The 19,141-nt window shown below is 37.9% G+C and overlaps 1 protein-coding gene across 3 annotated transcripts in view; it reads left to right on the top strand.

Moving 5' to 3' along the window:
• The window catches only part of PDE1A (phosphodiesterase 1A), a 399,686-nt gene that overhangs the window by 278,050 nt on the left and 102,495 nt on the right, over window positions 1-19,141 (top strand). For all 3 annotated transcript variants that reach the window (XM_025273780.3, XM_025273761.3, XM_025273784.3), the window contains one exon: window positions 591-704. In XM_025273780.3, the coding sequence (XP_025129565.1) occupies window positions 591-704 (114 nt within the window). The remainder of the gene's footprint in view (window positions 1-590; window positions 705-19,141) is intronic.

Consider the following 19,141-nt stretch of genomic DNA (forward strand, 5'->3'; position numbering starts at 1 on the left):
TCTTTTGCCTTTTATTTTTATTTCTACTGCTATAAACAGTGAATAATTGATACAATATTGGTCAAAAGAGTACCTGTTAAGTATTTCTTAGTGCCAACTCTGAAGAAGCACAACAACCATAGAATAAATTCTAGGATTAGGAATTCTTGTATGAAAATACCTATATTGTTTGAATTTTCAGAAAAACTATGCTTGAAATATGGTACATAAACCTGCAACCTATAGCCCTAATATTATTGACTGCTGCTGCTACTGCTAAGTTGCTTCAGTCATGTCCAACTCTGTGCGACCCCATAGACAGCAGCCCGCCAGGCTCCCCCATCCCTGGGATTCTCCAGGCAAGAACACTGGAGTGGGGTGCCATTGCCTTCTCTGAATATTATTGAGAGGTGAATATAATTTCTGATAGTTGTATAGTGATAAAGATTGGTCTTAGTTATACCTCAAATATACCTGGAAATATTGCTATTTAATAACCTGGAAAGAGAAGTTGAAAGTTTAACCCAATTTGTATATTTAGTATTGACTCTTTTCCTTATAGTCATAATAAATCTCTTTCTCTTTCTTTTTTTGGCTACTTTTTGAAATAGACTAAGATGCTTAGTGAAGCAGCTGGAAAAAGGTGATGTTAACGTCATCGACTTAAAGAAGAATATTGAATATGCAGCATCTGTGTTGGAAGCAGTTTATATTGATGAAACAAGGTAAGTTTTAACCTCCTTGCCCTTTTAACTTTTTTGCTTGTCTCCTTTTCCCCCCTCTTTCTTGACCCTGCTTTCATATCTTGGCTAAGAAACCCAAATCAAAATCTTATTAAAAATTAAAATGTTCTTCTTGATATAGCTATGTTAAGAACTATAATTCTTTCTTTTAAAAAATACAGATTTTAATCTAAATGCTTGAATAATACAAAACAGTCGATCAATAAAGTAATAAACAAATTAAAGTCTCCTCTCCCCCTGCTCTCACAGTCCTTAGGCCCAGAGTTTTAAATGTCAGAGATAGATGTAGGCTTACAGTGATTTTCACTGATGTAAGAATTTCCCTCTTATCTCAAGATTTGAGTTCCTTCTGAGAAAATGGGTGTCACATGTCCATATATTATCATGAGAGGCGTCTATCAGACACTGTATAAGGGCTTGCCGAGTGGCAGTTCCCCATGTGTATTTGATAATTTCCATCATCCAGCCTGATAATTATTAATACCAGAGTGGTAAAAGGAGATTCGGAAATGGGAATTCATTTGAAGAGGATTGTTACCTTAGTCCTGTGGCTCTCAATCAGGCCATTTGCTTTCAAGGTGTCATAGGGCAATTTTTGGAGACTCCTGGTTTGGCTGATGGGGGCTAGCTAGTGTTATAACAGGTAGAAGCCAAGGGTGCCACTAAACATCATAATATGCACAGGAAAATCCCCCACAACAAAGAATTCTCTAGCCCCAAATGTTAATACCATAGAGGTTAAGAAACCTTGGCCTAAAGGACAACTGTAGAGGGATCCTGTTGAGAGAGAGACATGTACTTCCAGATGTTAGTACAGAAGAGGTACTGAGTTTTTCAAAGTCGAGAGGCAGGTGGAGGAGAGGTCTTTTGAAGGCATTGTCCAACAGATACAGATTTCAGAGGGTGAAAACCAGACTTTGTGGGGTGATTGTTGAAACAGAAGACAGAGTAGGAATCGAAAATTCAGCATAAATATCAAAGAACAAGATACCCAGTTGGTGTAGGGTGTTGTCTCTGAAGGAAGCACAAAAGCTCCTCAGGAGAGAAAAGGTAACCAGCATTTGCGTATTTGTCACACAGATGACAACAAACCCACCAGTCTTGTAAGACCCTTTGACCCCTGTCTTCCCCACCACATTGCTGAACAAGAAGAAGCTGCGTAGTGAGTGGGACAGGGGACCAGACATGGAGGAGGAGTCCATCACACTTGTCTCCTCTGCCGGCGTCTCTGCCTGTCAGGCCTGAGCGCGGGGCAGGTGAGAAGTGTTAAATCAGATGTGAGACTGAGGTGTACTGGACTTACACACACACACACACACACACACACACACAATAATGCTATTTAGTAGGTAATAAATTCACAAATCACAACTCAAAACAATATAAAATGGTACCTTGTTAAAGTCTTTATCCACCTGTTTCTTAGTCTACTCAAGTTCCCTAACTCATAAATTTCTTATGAATATTTTCAGTGATTTCTTACAAATTTTTATTTCATATTTTCCCTCTGACTTTCATAGAAGATAACATACTATTCATAACTTTCATTTTGATTTTTCCCTTCAACAAGGAAGCTTGATCTTCCCATATCATATACCAATATTTACATTTTAGGCCGTAAGAATTTTTACTGGTAACTGATAGAAAAGGGTGTGGTGAAGACCAGGCTGCACAGAGATTCTTATTCTCTAGAACAGAACTCTGTTAAAGCACAGTGTGAAGCCATAAATTAAGAGAAAAAATCATAGGCACACTTTTAGAATGATTTTTAGTTAACTTTCACTAAGTGTACATAAATGTATATGATTCTTATACATGAACAGAGATTCAATGTGTAACTTTTTTAAAAAATCAAGTATTTTTCCTATAATTTCCTTGCCTTCATTTTTGTGTGTGATTTTTCTTGTTTACAAGTTGACTGAACTTAATTTAAAATTTCTTCAATCTGTCGTGGACATTTCATTTTTTATACTTATTTATAAAACTTATGAAATTTTGCCTTTAATAATTATTTGGAAATTTACAGTATTCATCTTGTAATGATGTAATACTATCCAATTTGACAGAATATTATGTGCTTTATTTATTAATTTTTCCTTTATATTTCCTTTCCTAGAAAATTATGATCACATAGATATTTTTAACTTAGTTCCCCAGGATCCTTAATTCATTTAAACATTTGAAACTTGCTCTTTTGTGGGAAGAAAAAAATGGTTCACTGCTTCAGGATACAAATGTGGGGTTTTTCATCTTTACAATACAACAAAACATCCTAGATCTTAACAATACATTATTTCCAAATGTTTACTCAAATGACACAAAACTTCTCACTCTTTTATTTTAATCCTCAATGGCATCATGAATTTTAAATTGGATTAATAATAACACCCCACGTATGTACCATCTTCCAAGAAGAGTTCATAGTTTCATTAACTTATAGCAGTCTCACCACAGTCCTGTGTAGTTGGCAGGGTGACCATTACTTTCTGTATTTTACTAATGAAAGAACCAAAGCTCCTGAAGAAAACTGGTTTGCCAAAGGCCACAAACCTAGACTTCGGCAAAACTGGGACTAGTGAGTAAGGTATGACATCTTTCTTAGTACTCTTCCCTCTATAACTGGCTCCTCTCAGAGTGTTGTTATCAAGCAGGATGGTTTTCAATGAACTGTGAAAGATTTAGATGACAATGTGTAAAATATTCTGATAGTTAGATTGTAAATTCTATAAAAATAGTCCCTAACATTTATTACTAATAGCCTATTATTATAGCTATATGCCAAGAACTCTTCTAAGCACTTTAATGCACTATTTCATTTAATAATCATAGAGATTAAAACTTATATTATTACCATTTTACATATGAGCAAAGAGAGGCGCAGGAAAGTTAGATGGCTTATGCAAGATAACACAGAGGATACTTTAAAGAGTGGAGTTAGGTCTTGGCAGGCTGACTCTAAAGACTGGCTTTAAGCACAATTCTCATCTGCATCCTTTTATTCACATCTGACAAAAGGGTGATTTTAGAGACTTCCTGGAGGTTTTGATGAAAGCTCACAAGCTGTCAGGATTGTCAGGCCCATTGATTTGTTGACTATGGTTACATCTTTTCTCAACTCTGCCTTCAACATCATTTGCTTGAAATTGCCTATAGGTAGAGTGTTTATACTATAAAAATTGGCAAATGATACAAATCAGGATTTTTTTTTTCCTGGTGAATATGTGGTTAACTATTTGTCATCATGCTACTGCTTATACCCAACATTATTTTGTATGTATCTTCTAAGACTAGTTTGATGATTAAAATATCAGCTCAAGAAATTTTAGAGGAAAAATACTTGATATGGCTTGATTTCCTATAGACTTAGTAAGATACAGGCCTTCCCTGATAGCTCAGTTGGTAAAGAATCCGCCTGCTCTGCAGGAGACCCTGGTTTGATTCCTGGTTGGGAAGATGCCCTGGAGAAAGGATAGGCTAACCAATCCAGTATTTTGGGGCTTCCCTTGTAAAGAATCCACCTGCAGCTGGTAAAGAATCTTCCTGCAGTGTTGGAGACCTGGGTTCAATCCCTGGGTTAGGAAGGTCCCCTGGAGAAGAAAATGACTAACCACTCCAGTATTCTTGCCTGGAGAATTCCATATGCTTATAGTCCATGGGGTCTCAAAGTGTCAGACACAACTGAGTAACTTTCACTTTCACTTAGTAAGACACAGCAGCAAGCTGAGGATACTTTTTGTTGCCATGTGTATATAATTTTTAAAACTGCATTTGCCTTAGGGATATTAGTAAAACAGAGATAATTGAATAAGCATTTAGTTTCTTTTAAACTTTAAAAATGCTGATAACTTCTGAGATTTTTTTATTAGAAAATTCTTTTTTTAGAAAAAAAATGTTTCAGTAAGTATTCAAGAGAGGCATTTGGAGGTGGCTGAACCACAAGAAAAGATTAAAACATGATAAAGCAGAATAGAACAGAAATTATAAATTGGTTTAAATCCCCCCTATACACACATGCATACATACATACATTACTTTTTCCCACTAAGCTTTAACAACTGCAGGATTTCAATTAAGAAGATAAATCAAAGCACAAAAATCTCTCTTGAAATATGATATGAGTAGAAAAAATAAAAAACAACTTCTTTTTTTTTAAATTTTATTTTATTTTTAAACTTTACAATATTGTATTGGTTTTGCCAAATATTGAAATGAATCTGCCACAGGTATACATGTGTTCCCCATCCTGAACCCTCCTCCCTCCTCCCTCCCCATACCATCCCTCTGGGTCCTCCCAGTGCACCAGCCTCAAGCATCCAGTATCGTGCATCGAACCTGGACTGACAACTCGTTTCATACATGATATTTTACATGTTTCAATGCCATTCTCCCAAATCTTCCCACCCTCTCCCTCTCCCACAGAGTCCAAAAGACTGTTCTATACATCAGTGTCTCTTTTGCTGTCTCGTATACAGGGTTATCGTTACCATCTTTCTAAATTCCATATACATGTGTTAGTATACTCTATTGGTGTTTTTCTTTCTGGCTTACTTCACTCTGTATAATAGGCTCCAGTTTCATCCACCTCATTAGAACTGATTCAAATGTATTCTTTTTAATGGCTGAGTAATACTCCATTGTGTATATGTACCACTGCTTTCTTATCCATTCATCTGCTGATGGACATCTAGGTTGCTTCCATGTCCTGGCTATTATAAACAGTGCTGCGATGAACATTGGGGTACACGTGTCTCTTTCCCTTCTGGTTTCCTCAGTGTGTATGCCCAGCAGTGGGATTGCTGGATCATAAGGCAGTTCTATTTCCAGTTTTTTCAGGAATCTCCACACTGTTCTCCATAGTGGCTGTACTAGTTTGCATTCCCACCAACAGTGTAAGAGGGTTCCCTTTTCTCCACACCCTCTCCAGCATTTATTGCTTGTAGACTTTTGGATGGCAGCCATTCTGACTGGCATGAAATGATACCTCATAGTGGTTTTGATTTGCATTTCTCTGATAATGAGTGATGTTGAGCATCTTTTCATGTGTTTGTTAGCCATCTGTATGTCTTCTTTGGAGAAATGCCTATTTAGTTCTTTGGCTCATTTTTTGATTGGGTCATTTATTTTTCTGGAGTTGAGCTGTAGGAGTTGCTTGTATATTTTTGAGATTAGTTGTTTGTCAGTTGCTTCATTTGCTATTATTTTCTCCCATTCTGAAGGCTGTCTTTTCACCTTGCTTATAGTTTCCTTTGTTGTGCAGAAGCTTTTAAGTTTAATTAGGTCCCATTTGTTTATTTTTGCTTTTATTTCCAATATTCTGGGAGGTGGGTCATAGAGGATCCTGCTGTGATGTATGTCGGAGAGTGTTTTGCCTATGTTCTCCTCTAGGAGTTTTATAGTTTCTGGTCTTACGTTGAGATCTTTAATCCATTTTGAGTTTATTTTTGTGTATGGTGTTAGAAAGTGTTCTAGTTTCATTCTTTTACAAGCGGTTGACCAGTTTTCCCAGCACCACTTGTTAAAGAGATTGTCTTTTCTCCATTGTATATTCTTGCCTCCTTTGTCAAAGATAAGGAGTCCATAGGTGTGTGGATTTATCTCTGGGCTTTCTATTTTGTTCCATTGATCTATATTTCTGTCTTTGTGCCAGTACCATACTGTCTTGATGACTGTGGCTTTGTAGTAGAGCCTGAAGTCAGGCAGGTTGATTCCTCCAGTTCCATTCTTCTTTCTCAAGATCGCTTTGGCTATTCGAGGTTTTTTGTATTTCCATACAAATTGTGAAATTATTTGTTCTAGCTCTGTGAAGAATACCGTTGGTAGCTTGATAGGGATTGCATTGAATCTATAAATTGCTTTGGGTAGTATATTCATTTTCACTATATTGATTCTTCCAATCCACGAACATGGTATATTTCTCCATCTATTAGTGTCCTTTTAGATTTCTTTCACCAGTGTTTTATAGTTTTCTATATATAGGTCTTTAGTTTCTTTAGGTAGATATATTCCTAAGTATTTTATTCTTTCCGTTGCAATGGTGAATGGAATTGTTTCCTTAATTTTTCTTTCTGTTTTCTCATTATTAGTGTATAGGAATGCAAGGGATTTCTGTGTGTTGATTTTATATCCTGCAACTTTACTATAGTCATTGATTAGTTCTAGTAATTTTCTGGTGGAGTCTTTAGGGTTTTCTATGTAGAGGATCATGTCATCTGCAAACAGTGAGAGTAAAAAACAATTTCTTATAGAATTAAAATTCTGACTTTCTTTCAGGAATTATAGCACAATTCCTTAATGAATATGACTGTTGGTTTTTTGACAAAACACTTTCAAATGCAAATACCAGCATTTTATGATCCTGCTTTCAGATGTATCACTAGAGGCTTTTATTTTTCAAAGCTGCACAGTTAAAATCCAGAAACATGTGACCTACAAAAAGCTTCTGTTTGATTGTCCTTATTTAGATTTGGATATTGCCAGGAAAAGTACCATCCTTGACCTTATAAATTGCTATTCATGAGGGTAGGCAGCTGGCTGGGAGATACACTTTAAATGATGGAAATTATGCTTATTAATACTGCCCTGCAATACAATTTGAGGAGGACATGGCAACCCAGTCCAGTATTCTTGCCTGGAGAATCCCATGGACAGAGGAGCCTAGCAGGTTACCGTCCATGGTTGCAAAGAGTCGGGCATGACTGAAGTGACTTAGCACACACACACAACACAATTTATAACTTTATTTTCTTAATGTGAATCAATCTAAGTCTTACAATTACCACTGTTTGATTACAGACTCCAAATTCAGAAAGAGTGGGTTGTTCAAAGTCGGGATGCTACACTTAATACTCTCTTCTTAAGAGTTAAGCAAGTGACTTAACTTCTATATTTCTTAGCTTTATGTTTGTAGATTAACAATAATGACAGTGCTAATTGCACAGTTTTGCCTTGAGGATTAAGTGTAACACCATATCTGACAGAATAAAAGTTAAATTATAAAGTTTAAATTGGGACTTCATAAAAGTTAAATTGGGACTTCCCTGTAGCTCACACGGTAAACAATCTGCCTTAAAGGCAGGAGATCCAAGTTCAATCCCTGGGTTGGGAAGATCCTCTGGAGAAGGGAATGGCAATCCACTCCAGTATTCTTGCCTAAAGAATCCCATGGACAGAGGAACCTGGCGGGCTGCAGTCCATGGGGTCACAAAGAGTCTGACACCCCTGAGTGACTTACACTACTAAAAGTTAAATAATAATGACTCTTTGTTGTACTAATAAGTGCAGAGACTTCTGGGTACACAACACAATAAGATATGTAATTTATTTTAAAAAATCAAATAATTTATTGACAGCAATTTTTTATCCCGAGAAATGAAGTCAGGTGGGCTTAAGTTACCAGGAAAAGAGAATGGAGTACAAACTGATGGGAAACAAACCTTAATAGGATACCCATCTTGATTTTTTAAAAAAAATCTTTAATTGACTCCTATGTCTTACTACATCTAAATGTCCTTAATTTTGAGAGATTATCTGAGTAAGACTGCATGGATATCAATCAGTAATTGAAGAAGTTAGTCTTCTGAAATCGACTGAAATCCAGGGCACCTTCAAGTCTAAGTCCCTTGAAATCATCATGTACTAGAATTTACTAAGGAATGTTCACTCATAACACAAATATCTACTGAGTATGTGAAGTGAATACCAAACACATCGCTCATCAGAATCCAGAGTACAACTGTGCAGATAGCTGGTCATTAAAAATGAGTCAAGAACTGGGAAGATAAATAGAGGAATGAGGACTAATACCATAAACAAGAAACAGGGATGTTTGAAGTGAGAGAAAAACCCAAGCACACTGAAAGATTACAACAGGAAACACTAATTAGCAGCAGTAAATCATAACACGAACATGGATATAAAATCGGATAGAAATTGTAGAGTTAAGATTCCAAACCAGGTATGGTTAGAATTACTTAATATTAATAAATTCAGTTCCCCAGCAAAACTCCCTATGCCTATTCTCAAAGACATGGCTTCTAATGGAAGGAATTAAGGTTTAAAAAAGGGGGGGTCTGGAATGTGCTAGATATATGGACTCTAGAGCTCAGAAATATGGTGCCAGTTAGAGATGTGAATTTAGGGATTATAATCCAGGAGTCTCAGGTTTTGTTTTGTTTTTTTTTGTTTTTTTTTTGTTTTTTTTTTTTATAATCAGAATGCCTATGATAATTCAATATGTTGTGTGGGAACACACCATTTAAAGTTAGGAATGGAGCAACTTCAGAGGACACTCAGGAATTACAGACTGAAGAAAGCATATCTGGAGAATCTGGAGTAGCAAAGACAGGGTTGCTAAAAAGGGTAAATCAAAATGCCACAGAAGAACCATTGAATGCAGTTAGGAGAGTCCTGATGCCTCTGAAATGGAGTTTCATGAAGAGAAAAAGCCACCAGTCATATTATATTAATACGAGGAATTGAAGTGGAATGTCTCTAGAAGAAATAAGCTTAGATTATTTTTCAAGTATTTCCTAGCCCATAGGAAAAAGCAGCTATATAACAGTCTATTTATTAGGAATGAATTTTTTTACATGCTTTTTTTTAGAACAGAAACCTTCCGTGAACCTTAAGATAAAAAAGAGATTCAGATTAAAGAGAAATAGTAACTATGGAAAGATTAGGTCAAGAAGTTATTCTTTGTAAGTTGGTGTAGCCACAGTGAAAAACAGAATGGAGATTCCTCAGAAAACCAAAAATAGAATAACTATATGATCCAGTAACCCCACCCTGGGCATATATCCAGATAAAACTATAATTCAAAAAGATATAGGCACCCTTGTGTTAGCAGATATAAGTGTTTATATGTAGAATGAAGGTCCTACTGCATAGCATGGAGAACTATATTCATTATTCTATGATAAACTATGATGAAAAAGAATATTTTAAAAGTGTGCTGTTGTTGTTTAGTCACTAAGTCATGTCCAACTCTTTTGCGACCCCGTGGACTCTTGCCCACCAGTCTCCTCTATCCATAGCATTTCCCAAGAAAGAATACTGGAGTGGTTTGCCATGCCTTTCTCTAGGGGATTTTCCTGACCCAAGGATCAAACCCATGTCTCCTACATTGGCAGGCGGATTCTTTACTGCTGAACCACCAAAGAAGCCTCCAGAAAAATGTACTGAATCACTGCTGTATTTGTTGTTGTTGTCCAGTTGCTCAGTTGTGTCTGACTCTTTGCGACCCAATGGACTGCAGCATGCCAGTCTTCCCTGTCCTTCACCATCTCCCTGGCCTTTACCATCTCCCAGAGCTTGCTCAAACTCATGTCCATTGAGTCAGTGTATAGTAGTAATTAACACAACATTGTAAATCAACTATACTTTAGTAAAAAAGAAGTTAGCCTTAAGTTATCTTGGAAAGGAGACAAATAGCCAAGCATAGGTAGAAAATGAAGGTGAAATGGAGCTAACTATAGCACATATCTAAGGATCTTCAAATAAGCAAAACATGCATAGCACAATAAAATCAAAAAGGCTAGTAAGCATTGGTTTTAAACTCAGTTGCTCAGCAAGAGTAACAGTGTGGTAATAATTTTGACAAAAATTACAGACCATGGACTCTAAAACTCAGAGATCAATATGAAGTAGAGAGCAAACCCTGAGTGATTAATCACTACAACCTACATGTCATGATGGCACTGACTCTTGTGTAATCCTCAGACATTTAGAGGCAGAATAGGGAAGATGGAGAAAAGAAAAGAGCTGGACTAATAAACACCTTTCTTTAACATTTCAATTACAGATAAAAGAAAAGCCAACAAAATTACCTTAAACAAACTCTCGTTGCCAAAACACTGATGACTAGCGCTGACTATAAGAATTGGTGAATCAGAACAAAACGATATCAAGAGACAAATCTTTCTGTTTTGATTACTCTGGAATGACCTCTCTCTGATGCTTTGAGGGTAGCAAAACAAGACAGAGGTGATATTTCCAAGCTGTACATCCTCATTCCATTTGGAGGTGTCCCTAAGGAAATCAGTTTGAAGGGTATGTGCTAAGACATTGCTGGAGTTCAGTGAACCATTAAAAAGCAAATTATGATTTTTATGAATTCCATTTTTATGGTGTGAGCTGTAGGGAGGGGTGGCTGTTTGGAGTGCTGTGTTGTAGGCTGTTCTCACCCTGTAGATGGAGTGTGAAAACCAGGCTTAGAAAAAGTTGCAATAACTTTTGGTTGATTTTCATGTTTTTTGCCATCTGTGATGTGTTACTTTCTGCAAACTTTCAAAAACAGCCTGACTAGTGAAAGGGGGAAAAAAATCTGACCAGATCTTTTGAGAGATGGCTGACATAAAAAGCTCCACGTATTAGGTATGAGCTTACTGTTGTGATATTTTGGGTCAATAAAATATAAATGAATATTTCCTGAGTTTGAAAAAGATAAACTTTTTAATGTTATTCTTTTCTAATGATGATATTAATAACAAGATTATTTGACAGATAATTATATCCAAGGCAATGCATTATGCAATTTGCATATATGATTTCATGTCTCAAAAATTCTATAATACGTATATTATTTTCACTATAAAGTTAAAAATGTGAGACATAAAAAAGTAATTAAATTGCTTAGAATCATATAAGTATTATGTGTCAGAGATAAGTTCAAACTGAGATGGAGATTACGAACATCTATTCTTTTCTTCCTTGGTAATAGAACTCTTTTTTTCTTTTTTCAATTATTCACTCTTCTCTGGAAAGCCAGTGATTCATGGGAGACCAGTCTTAGCCCCAGGCTTAGGATGGGTATATCCTAATTGATCCAAATCAGAAATTAGTCCTCAGCTCCCTAACCAGCAAGTTTGGACATGGACATCTGATATAATTTTGGCCAATGAGACAAATGGGGGTTCATCAAAAGATTTCCTCCCATGGAAAAGGAGTCCTTTGCTTCTGGGTATTGTATCTGGGTATGATGACTGAAAACGATACAACCATCTGGCTGCAAGCTTAGAGCTCAACCTAACACTAAAGTTGGCAGCACAGAAAGATGGAGGAAACCTGAGTCCTTGATGATACTGTTGACTACTGATTTTTTTAAAAATCCCTACTGGAGTCTCCTATCTTCAACTTTCCTGTTAAGAAAAATAATAAGTCCCCCAATTATTTAAGCCACTTAGGGTTAGGTTGGATGTCACTTGCTAGTGAGAGCATCCTTATAGCCTTAAAGATCTCCCTTGCTCCAAAGCCCATGTTCTTAATCGTCAAACCTTGTAGACAGTCACCTTATCCTAATAATAAGTCCTAACACAAATGTGTTATCTAAGATATCTAAGATAACTATTTAGAACATATTTTCCCATGAAACAAGGCAAGAGGTTGATTGAGTTTCCAAGGCAAATGATGAAATATATTGACCCCATGATACAGTTAAATAGCATGGGTGGTTCTTGGGTAAGTACCAGGTACTGAACGTCAGAGACTTGTTTTTTCTTATTAAAATAAAAAGGTGCAGTTAGTGGGTGGGCAGGGCATCTAGCATCCTTCTGCTCCAGGATCCTAGAAATGTACTGGGATGTGCTATTTCCCCACTCAGTGTTTGACTTGGAGAATTTCAGGTTGGACGCAAGTGTCCTTTCTCAAGATCTCTTCTGTCTTCCTGATTAACGTAGGGCATCTTTGGATGATAACAGGAATGGAAACTCTACTCTGAGTCATCACATATTCTTCCATCATCTTTGGGCCTTTCCTCCTCTGGGAACTAGATTTTTGAAATCCAAGAACAGGAGTTTTTCCTCCCCAGGTTATTCTGTGTTGCATATAAAAAGTCAGTGAATGAAGACATGGCTAAATATATGGCCAGGGTAACAGAAAAAAATTTAATTGTGAGATTATCTTTTTTTTTTTTTTTTGATACAAATATCTTTTCACACATGGAGCAAAACCTGACTGAAAATGATTTTATTCCTCACCTAACTACTGTAAGTATCTCAATATTCTATAGCCTCTAAGACCAAAGACTCTCTGCCTATATTTTTATACATTTATTCACTTACTCAACAACTATCTATGAAGGACACTATATACATTGATAATTATTTTGCTATTCTGTTTGGCTATTGTTAACTCCTTCTTGTCTTTGCCCTTAGTCTTTCAGCTTCATAGGTTTAGAAAGAAATATATTCCTTGTCTTCCTTCACACCCCTGTCCTTCAAATATATCCCAGCTCTTCTTAGTATCCATTCTCTGCTCCCCGAGAATTTGGTGCCTCTGTATAGCATGGTGACTATAGTTAATAATACTGCAGTGCATTTTAAGAGTTTCTAAGAGAATAGATCCTAAAACTTGAGAAATTGACTCTTCTATTTTTCAGTTAAGTAACATACAGATTATTCTTGTTCATAAAATGAGCTTAAAGATTTATTAATTAAGATACTTTTACTGAGATTCTTCTGCTAGTTCCTTCCTATATTGTTCACTCACTTCTCTCATAGTGGAATAATGAGCATAGAAATAATCAGTACTGCTAAGTCCACGTTGCAGAAAAAGATTAAATCTTACTTCCTTGGCCACGATCTTCCATTAATTGGCGCACCATGAATGGGTGAGAGCAGTTCTCAAAGTATTCATCAGAATCACCTGGAGGGCTTGTTAAGTCAACAAGTCTGGACTAGAGCCCTTGAAGTTCCAGGTTTAACAAGTTCCCAGTTGCTGCCAGTTCTGCCAGTCCAGAGACCACACTTATAGAGAATGTCGAATTAGGCTACAATAGGAAAGATATACAGAGAATGTTGGGCTTCCCTTGTGGCTTCAGAGGTAAAAAATCCACCTGCCAATGCAGTAGACTCAGAAGACATGGGTTTAATCGCTTGGTCAGGAACATCCCCTGGAGGAAGAAATGGCAACCCACTCCAGTATTCTTAGCTGGAAAATTCCACAGACAGAGGAACCTGGCAGCTACAGTCCATATGATCACAAAGAGTTGGACACAACTGAATAGACGTGCAGACATAGAGAATGTTAGAAATCTAATGCCTAGAATTTTGAGGCCTTATCAAAGGAGTGTGGCCCAAATATTGCCCCAAGTTGTATATGAAGCTTGGGGGCTAAAATGCCTCCCCAAACCAGGAAATTTCATCATGCACTAGGAGCAGTAGGCAAAGGGCGCTGAATTGGAGACAAGTAGTGCTTTGAGCAACAGCTCTTGGGGCATAGAGGAGGCCTGTTCTTTGGTCTATAGTGTAATCACCTCTCCCAGATCTGGCAAACCGTGGCCTTAGGCTTCATCTCTGGGCCACAACCTCAACTTTTTTCTTCAGCCTGCAACTTGGTGAGCCATGGAAGGACACTTACTCAAAGCGACCTTGGAATACCCTCCTCTCTGTCTCATTACCTTGATTAGAAGAGGCAACATATCATTCTCTGAAAAGTGGGACAGGAAGATCAATGCTAGGTAGATATTGTAGAATTGTCATAAAATGTAAAATGTACCATTTTCAGTGTACAATTCAGCGGAGTTAAGTACATTTGCAATATTGTACAACTATTATCACTATCCATTTCCAAAACCTTTTCATGATCCCAAACAGAAATTCTGTACCATTAAACAATAACTCCCAGTCCCCCTCTCCCCTCAGCCCCTGGTAACCTCTATTCTACTTTCTGTCTCTGTTAATTTGCCTATTGTACTCATTAAAATTTTAAAGTAGGTAAAAAACATTTTTGGAGATCCCTCCCACTGCCTCCTTACAACCCACAGAATGCATAAGTTTTTCTTTGGTTCCTGCAAGTCCACTTTGACCAACTTCTTCCTTTACTGTCTGAAACACTTCCATCACAAGATACCTTCCTTTTACTGCACATCATAAATTGATCTGCTTAGACTAATTCATGCAGGTATATAAATGGCTGGGAGGTTACTGAGGGCTTGCTTTGTATCAGACACTATTCGAAGTGCTTTCTGTGTGTTTACTTATTTCATCCTCCAACCCCACCACTAGACATACTATTATTATCAGCTCTATTATCAGATGGTAAAGAATCTGCCTGCAATGAGGGAAACTTGAATTCGATCCCTGGGGTTGGGAAGATCCCCTGGAGAAGGAAACGACTACCCACTCCGTATTCTTGCCTGGAGAATTCCATGGACAGAGGCGTGTGGCAGCCTATAGTCATGGGGTCACAAAAAGTCAGACATGACTGAGTGACTCTCAATTCACTACTTATCACTATTATTATCTCTCTTTTATTGACAAAGAAACTGAGATTCAAAAGATGGACTGTTGGTTTCTAAGACCACACAGCTAATAGGTGATGAAGCCAGGATTCCAACTCCTGAGGCACTTTCTCTTAACTGCAGAGGATGCTTACTAATCAAAAAAAATGGTAATTAGTGGAATGTCAGGCTTTGAGCCTAGAGGAATATTTTTGAAGATGTTTTGAGCCAAAAGGACTTCCTGGTAGGAAGCCAAGAGTCATCAGTGAGGCCTAGGGCAGTTTTCTGCTTTACCCGTTCCCTTCATTTCCATCTCCCAACTGATTCCCTAAATACAGTCTTGATCCTAACTCTCTGAGAGCCTAACCCCTTCTCAGAGCCTCCCCCAACATTTCCTGGCTCTTCTTTCCTGTCCCAGGAGATGACCCTCCCATTCCTGGAACTCTGCTTCCTTTGGTGGGTATAGAGGAGGTGCAGAGCCTTGGGCCTTAACTTGCACAGAGGCCTAGTCAGGTAGACAGAAAAAGAAAATTGCCAAAACACCAAAACCAAACAAATAAAAAAAAAAGCTGTTGAAATAAATTTGTGAGCCTGCCATTTTAAGTCTTTTGAAACAAGGCAAATAATAAATAAATAAATGTATATGGGTGGTGCCCTGGAAAAATTAATTCAAATGTATTTAGTGCTCAGGAAACAGGTTCCTAACAAGTCAACAAGGCTTTTCAAATGTATTACCTCTTTCCATCCTGACATTCAATTTATTTATCACGCTTCAAAGTACCCTGAAATAATACCATCCAGATATATTTCTCTCTAAGAAAATTATTCAACACACCAGTCATGGAAAACAAATTTAAGCTTCCTTTAATCATAATTCTCGGGAACCAAAGTCCTTTAAGATTTTTTTAAGATCAATTATTTTTAAACTGGAATTTCAACATAGAGATGGGATAGAGAATAATGATTGCTGATATTTTTGTCTGAATTTAAAGGGAGTCTGGACACTTAGTAAACAAAACACACATTTGAGGTAAAGAATAGCTCATCAGTTAAAAAACTCAGATCCTGAAATCAGAGAGACTTGAGCTCAAAAAATGGCATGGATGCCTCTAGTTGTATGATTTGAGCAAATCACTTAAGGTGTCTGTACCTCAATTTATTCATCAGTAAAGTGCTGATAGTAATATCTTCCTTATGGTGGTGTTTTGAGAATTAAATGAAGTAAAGCGTGGCTCCTTGCCTGGTTCATAGTAAGTAAGCAATAAAGTTAGCTGACATTGTCATTAAATCCATCCTCAGATGGTTCTGAAGTCTGAGTGAAGCTTGACAATTACTCTTGGGGTTTTTTGGTGGAGAAGGGGTGTGTGGAGAGGCTGCAGGTACCTCAGAACATATGCATGTGTTAACTAAAGAAATTATTCTAATAGACTTGCTTATGAGGGAACCACTTACCTCCAAAGAATAACCATACTGTAGAAAGATCAACTTCTAATTCTCCCAGTTATCCCAGAAGGGGTCACTTGGAAGGTGTTCACCAAATATGAGGCCAGTACCACCCTTAGCTCAGTGCCAGTGGAACTGCTTCCCTGGACACTGTCCCCCACATTAGGATGTTCACAGATGGCCATCTTTTGGTCTGCTCCTTCCCATGGGTTAGTAGGTCTCCAAGGCCAAGAAGAAACTGAGCTCATGACTTTTCCCCTGCTGGATACTCACATCTTGGAATTCCCTGCCCAGTGCAGTGTGCCCCTCTACTGTATTCTGACCCTGAGACCCCAGAGTTCTCTACCCAAATGTCTATTAGCCTGTCTCCGAAGTCTTAATGGGCTTCCTCCTTAGGTCTTTTCTCCTGAGGGGGCCCAGGATACTGCTGGTGTGTACACCTCTCCACCCTTAAAGAAAGGCCAAGAAGCAGCTGCTTTCAAGCTTGGGTGGATTGACGGAGATTGTACTGGGACCACAGTATCTACCTGTTCATACAGCAAGGGCCTGAGCTGCGGGCAGGCAGGTGCAGCCTTGTCACACAAGGAGTTGAAAATTCTTGTTTCCAACCCAACTTGTCAGATTTTTATGAAACTTATTAAAAGGCAGAAGAATAGAACAAGTGTAACTGTTTGTTCTCTTGATATATAGCTTTAAATATTTAGTGGTGAAATATTCAGAGATATGTGCTCCTACTGTGGGCCCAGCAAATATTAGAGGAAGAGGTGAATGAGTTAGTTTTTTGTTGAAGTGTGTCCTTTATAAGAATAATTTAAATCAGTTTCCCCTAATTGCATTTGGCGCTTGAATTTTGATACTTAATAGGTATACGCGTGGGCACTGAATGCCTGGAAATAACTGTTTGGGTACATGAGTGTAACTATTTTCCAAGAGTCTACTGTGGACAGAAATGTTTTCACTGATATAATTCTAAGAGTCAGAATCCCATGACCTCTCCTTCCGTGGCCGCCTCTTTCTTTATTCCCTTTTCCTACAAACTCTCTAGTTCAAAATATAAGCCCTTGGGGAATTGTGTCATCAGATTTCAAGAGAAAATTTGGAGTATAAATAGCTCCCAAGGATCAGTAGAGTGCTGATTGGAGGCAGGGTCAGTTTTCACAGCTCACTGGCCCCCAGCTTATGTTTAGGGACCCCTCACTTTCTATTTTATTGACCCCACTGGGACTAAAAAAAGTTGCATCAAACACCAGCTGAAGCACTTTTCAGAGGTCAACAGTGCTAACATGTTGGACGTATACTCCTGGCCCTTCTTTTCTGTATAGTGCATTTTAAGAATTCCTAAGGGAAATGTACCAACGATTTTTGTTTTCATGTTGTAAGTTTCTTAAACACAAAGTTTTCATTTTTTAAGAGCACTCATGGAATAAACATTTATGCTCACCCTGCCATCCAACCCTAGGATAAAGAGCAGTCAAGTGGTTGGATGTTTTGGAAGCAAGACTCATTATAGTATTTGAGATCTCTTTTAACAAGCTACTTGAACAAATGTATGTCAAAAATGAAATGAGGACAAACTACTCTAAAATGTTTGACCTGTGATAGTCTTATTTAGATATCTTCACATCTTAGATAAATGTATAAAAAAATTATTTCTGATAACTCTCTAGCAGCCCAGGATTACAGGATTACTATTTGATATTATACTGGAGTTTCCATTCATGCCCTATCTAGCATGCTGCTACTGCTGCTGCTAAGTCTTCAGTCATGTCCAACTTTGTGAGACCCCATAGATGGCAGCCCAGCAGGCTCCCCTGTCCCTGGGATTTTCCAGGCAAGAACACTGGAGTGGGTTGCCATTTCCTTCTCCAATGCAGGAAAGTGGAAAGTGAAAGTGAAGTCGCTCAGTCGTGTCTGACTCTTCGTGACCCCATGGACTGTAGCCTACCAGGCTCCTCCATACATGAGATTTGCCAGGCAGGAGTACTGGAGTGGGGTGCCATTGCCTTCTTCTTCTTCTATCTAGCATGGTCAAATGAAATCTGAAGGTCTTGCTGTTGTGCTCAGAAGAAAGAGTGTTCAGGGCAGGTGCCAGGGAAAGGAAAAATGAATAAGGGAGGAGAGGAGAAATATGCACCATTAGGTGTATCTGTTTATTTTTAAAATTCATTTAAGTTTCATCCCCCTGCCTTTAAACTTTCTTCTATCCAAACTTAATTATCTTCACCCACTCCAGTACTTGCCTAGAAAATCCCATGGATAGAGGAGCCTGGTAGGCTGCAGTCCATGGGGTTGTGAAGAGTCAGACGTGACTGAGCGATTTCACTTTCACTTTCTTTCACAACTTATTTGTGTTTTTATTAGGAATTTCTTACCATGCTCTGGGCTTCCCAGGTGGCACAGTAAAGAATTGTCTGCCAATGCAGGAGATGTGGTTTGATCCCTGGGTTGAGAAGATCCTCTGGAGGAGGGCGTGGTAACACACTTCAGTATTCTTGCCTGGGAAATCCCATGAACAGAGGAGCCTGGCCGGCTCCAGAGGATTGCAAAGGGTTGACACAACTGAGCGGCTGAGCATGAGCTTGAATGTGTATCTGTTAATTCCAGACTCCTAATTTATCTCCCGCCAATTTTTTCCCCTTTGGTAATGATAGTTGTTTTTTTTTTTTTTTTCCCCCTATGTCTGTGGATCTATTTCTGTTTTGATGTAAATTTATTTGTATCATTTTTAAAGATTCCACATATAAGTGATATCATATGCTAT

The sequence above is a fragment of the Bubalus bubalis genome, chromosome 2 (genome assembly GCF_019923935.1).
Source record: "Bubalus bubalis isolate 160015118507 breed Murrah chromosome 2, NDDB_SH_1, whole genome shotgun sequence".
Lineage (NCBI taxonomy): Eukaryota > Metazoa > Chordata > Mammalia > Artiodactyla > Bovidae > Bubalus > Bubalus bubalis.